The 4,251-nt window shown below is 33.9% G+C and overlaps 1 protein-coding gene across 1 annotated transcript in view; it reads left to right on the forward strand.

Annotated features, from left to right (window-relative positions):
• dnah10 (dynein axonemal heavy chain 10) overlaps positions 1 to 2,441 on the forward strand; it is a 66,018-nt gene extending 63,577 nt beyond the window's left edge. The window contains exons 77-79 of the mRNA XM_056456787.1: positions 1 to 41; positions 128 to 273; positions 2,210 to 2,441. The exon at positions 1 to 41 is cut by the window's left edge and continues 140 nt beyond it. Of these exons, the coding sequence (XP_056312762.1) occupies positions 1 to 41; positions 128 to 273; positions 2,210 to 2,356 (334 nt within the window). The 3' untranslated portion in view covers positions 2,357 to 2,441. The remainder of the gene's footprint in view (positions 42 to 127; positions 274 to 2,209) is intronic.
• Positions 2,442 to 4,251: the final 1,810 nt, after the last annotated feature.

Raw genomic sequence — 4,251 nt, forward strand, 5'->3', positions numbered from 1 at the left:
ATACAGCAGCGAGGACCAGGTCAAAGAGAGACCAGGACAGGGTGAGGGCATGTGTGTGAAATGAACACAATCATACTGTGAGTCAAGGACAGACTGAAAACACACTCTTGCAATTTTTGTCTGTCAGGATGTTTCGTATCAGGACTGTATCTGGAGGGTGCAGACTGGGACATTGAGAACGGGTGTCTGGTGCGCAGCAAACCTAGAGTCCTGGTGTCTCAACTACCCATTCTCAAAATCATCCCCATTGAAGCACGTCGCCTCAAACTACAGGCAAGACTTTCTTTATTAAAAACAAGAAACTGCAGGCACCTCTGAATTTGAGTTGATATTTTGAACTTTACGGATTTTCTTTTTTTTCCATGTTTTTTTTAGTCTAATGGAAATAAAACATCCAAAATATACAGATTTTTGTATAGAACTTTATAAATTTGTGTTTCAATTACAACTTTAATTAACTATACATATTCTTTAAAGGCTGTTACAAAAGTCTTGTCGACGATCGCAGTTGTTTTTTTAGATGAATCATCTGTTGAACTGCATACCAATCATAACAAATACTGCAGAAAATCTATTGAAACCCACATGGACCCAAGATTCTCGAGAGGGGTCTGGATGCAGACCTGGTGCAGTGCAATCTGAGCTGCATGCAATGCTTTTTAATGCGCTCACCTAACCCTACCCATCACAGTGACGTCACTCACTCCATTGAGTGCATTATGTCAGACATTGCATTGCTGAGTGATGCAATCTCAGCTTGCATCATAAAGGCTGCATCCAGATACTATTGAGATTCTCACAGAAATCAGTCAAGTTTGGTGAAGGAAAAATCATGGTTTGGGGTTGCATTCAGTATGGGGGCGTGCAAGAGATGTGCAGAGTGGATGGCAACATCAACAGTCTGAGGTATCAAGACGTTTGTGCTGCTCATTTCATTGCAAATTCTTCAGCAGGCTAGCACTCCTTCTCATACTTCACCTCCACAAAGTTCCTGAAAGCAAAGAAGGTCAAGGTGCTCCCGCATTGGCCAGCCCAGTCACCAAACATGAGCGTTATTAAGCATGTCTGGGGTAAGATGGAGGAGGAGGCATTGAAGATGAATCCAAAGAATCTTAATGAACTCTGGGAGTCCTGCAAGAACGCTTTCTATGCCATTCCAGATGACTTTATTAATACGTTGTTTGAGTCATTGCAGAGATGTATGGATGCAGTCCTCCAAGCTCATGAGAGCTATACATTAATTCTTTTTCCACTGCACCATGACTTTATATTCTATACTGTACATTATTTCTGTTAAGTGACGAAACTTTTGTCTAAGCAAAGTCAGACCTTACTGTCCTAATTAAATAATTAAAAGGCATGATCATATTTTATTTTGGTCAAATAAGCGTAATCTAGAGGCCTTTGCCTTTCATATAAGCCACTTCTGATACCAAATGATCAACTAGAAGTCAAAGTATTATTTGTTGTTCCTAAAACTTGGGTGACAAGACTTTTATCATGTAGTGTATAGTCAGAGGGTTTTCAAAGAGGCATATGTTCATGTAAAATACGCCTAATTATGGTATATGCAACCTTTTTTCTAAAGTTAGAAAAAAACTCCCTAAAACCTTTGACTCAAATATGTCAAAAAAAGAAACAATAATATTCAGATTTATGTATAAAAATGTACTCACATTTGATTAAATAATGCTTTATTTGCATATTTAAACAATTTTAAAAACCTGTAATATAAAAAAAAGGTTTCCAATTCCTAATTTATTCAGAGAACTAGGGATCTATAGGGATTTTTTAGTCACACTTTTCAATAAGGTTTTACTAGTTAATGCATTTAATAACATGAGCTACTGTATTTCTGAACAAAAATTGTACAGCATTTATTAATCATAGTTCAGCTTTTACTCATGCATTATTAACATCCACATTTATGTTTGTTAACATTAGTTAATGCACCGTGAGTTAACAAACTAACAATGAACAACCTTATTTTCATCAATTAATGTTAACTTGCATAAACAAATACTGTAGTAAATGTTTTTTCCTTGTTTGTTCATGTTTGTAAATGAATTAAATGACATCAACTAATACAACCTTATTGTAAAGTGTTACCAATTTCTTTTTCCCCTATTGACCTGCAGTGTCTTGCCTCAAGAAGTTTAGTTTTTGTGTCTCTGAATATCCATCTATATGTAATGTTTGTGTTTTTCAGAACACCCTGAGGACTCCAGTCTACACCACTTCTATGAGGAGGAATGCCATGGGTGTTGGGCTGGTGTTTGAGGCTGATCTTTACACCACCAAGCACATTTCTCACTGGGTGCTGGAGGGAGTGTGTTTGTGCCTTAATTCTGACTGAGTTTACTCTAAAATGAAAGTCTTTATAAGCGGTTTTAAATTTGAATGACTTTAAATTGAAAAAAATATATACATTAATAAATTCTTATAATAAGGAACGATAGAATATTTTGTTTCAAATTCAAAATGATCTTTAATACTGTCAGTGTTTTATTCACCACTAGGTGGCAGAATGCTATTTGTTGTTTTACCTGTAGCATCAGTTTTGCGATTTCATATTGAATCTTAAAAGTTTTTGGAGTGGGGTCAAGATGAAGACCTGGTGTAGCTGCAATCTGAGCTGCATGCAATGCTTTTAATGCACACCCCTAACCCTACCCCTCACAGTGATGTCACTAGCTCCACTGAGTGCATTGTGTCTGACATTGCAAGTCTGAGATATGCATTCCCAGTTTGCAAATCTAAGTGCATCCAGATACTGTTGGGTTTTTGCTTACTTAATTGAGTGTTTAATGAGTAAAATGTATTTTCATGGGGTAGAAAATAATTGTATTAATAATTTTAAAGTTTAGTTTCAGAATTGTCTTATTTTAACTGAAATAAAATAAGTTAAAGCAACAGAATTAAAAATACTAAAACTGAAAGAAAAACAATTAAAAACTAAATATAAAAACATTTAACTTGTTAAAAATTACAATAGATCCTAACAAAAATTTTTAAAACGTAAACTTATATATTATATAATAACATATTTATATAATTATAAAACTGAAAGAAAAACAGACTAGTCCGCTAGTCATAGACCTCCAAATATTGCTGTGGACAAAAGAGGGCTGTTGAAATGTTGAGTACTACTGATCAAAATAAAATACTATAATATAATATAAGTCTATAAAAAAACTATAAAACAATATTGTTATAATAATACTGTTATGAACTGAGAATGTCATTCATGAGTTTGGCCTTCCTCCAATAATTTAAAGCTTAAAAATACATTTAAAAATCATTTTAAAGCTTTAGAGATGTTATTAATTAATTATTTAATTAATCAATTTACTTATTTAGCTGCCAAAATGTGTCTATAGCAGTTGCACTACTCAGACACTGGGTGGCGCTTTGGCCACATTCAGTATAACGCGGGTGCCCATTCCTGTTGCTGGAGATCAACCTTCCAGCAGAGCTCATTTCCAGCCCTGATCACACTTATAAAGTCTGTCATTATCAAGATCTTAATTGGTTGGTTAGGTGTTTGATCAGGGTTGGAGCTGAACTTTGCAAGAACAGGAAATGGCACCTCTGGTACACCTCATAAAAGTCAGAGCCAAGAAATGGTATTTAGCTCCAGGTCAAGCTGTATAAATGAAAAGTTTGATGTAAGATTCACTCTATATAATACTTATAATAATAATTTTAGATTTATGATTACAAAAATAAAGAAGACTCTAACTACAATGTAAAAATATCATATATGTAAATTTGCAGTTTTCCATTTCCTGTGATTCATGTTTTTATATTTCCTAATTTTTTTATGCTTTTTGGGACATCGCATTATGGGACATCCTTCGTCCAACAACTTTAAACTTTGAAAAGTTAAAAAATGTGACTTTTATTACCATTTTTATTGACATTTTGTTCATTGTTTGGGTGTACGGTACAAAAATCTTATAATCTGCCTCTACATTTTCAGTTATTTTACAGTCTTATTTCTCCCTATATTATTTCTTATACATTACATTATTTCAGACTCTATAATGTATTTAAAATGTCAAAAAGCCATTTTAATAAACTGTAGAGTTGAATTGTCAACATACAAAGTTGACAGAGCAGAGATCAAGGTGCTATAATGCAATTCACAAGTGTAAATAAATGGAAAACACTTATGAATCACAAAATACAGAAACTGTAATTAACAGATATTTTTTGAACTGTACAGTCCCCATATCCCATTTGCACCTC

Source organism: Danio aesculapii, chromosome 5, assembly GCF_903798145.1.
Source record: "Danio aesculapii chromosome 5, fDanAes4.1, whole genome shotgun sequence".
In the NCBI taxonomy this organism is placed as follows: Eukaryota; Metazoa; Chordata; class Actinopteri; order Cypriniformes; family Danionidae; genus Danio; species Danio aesculapii.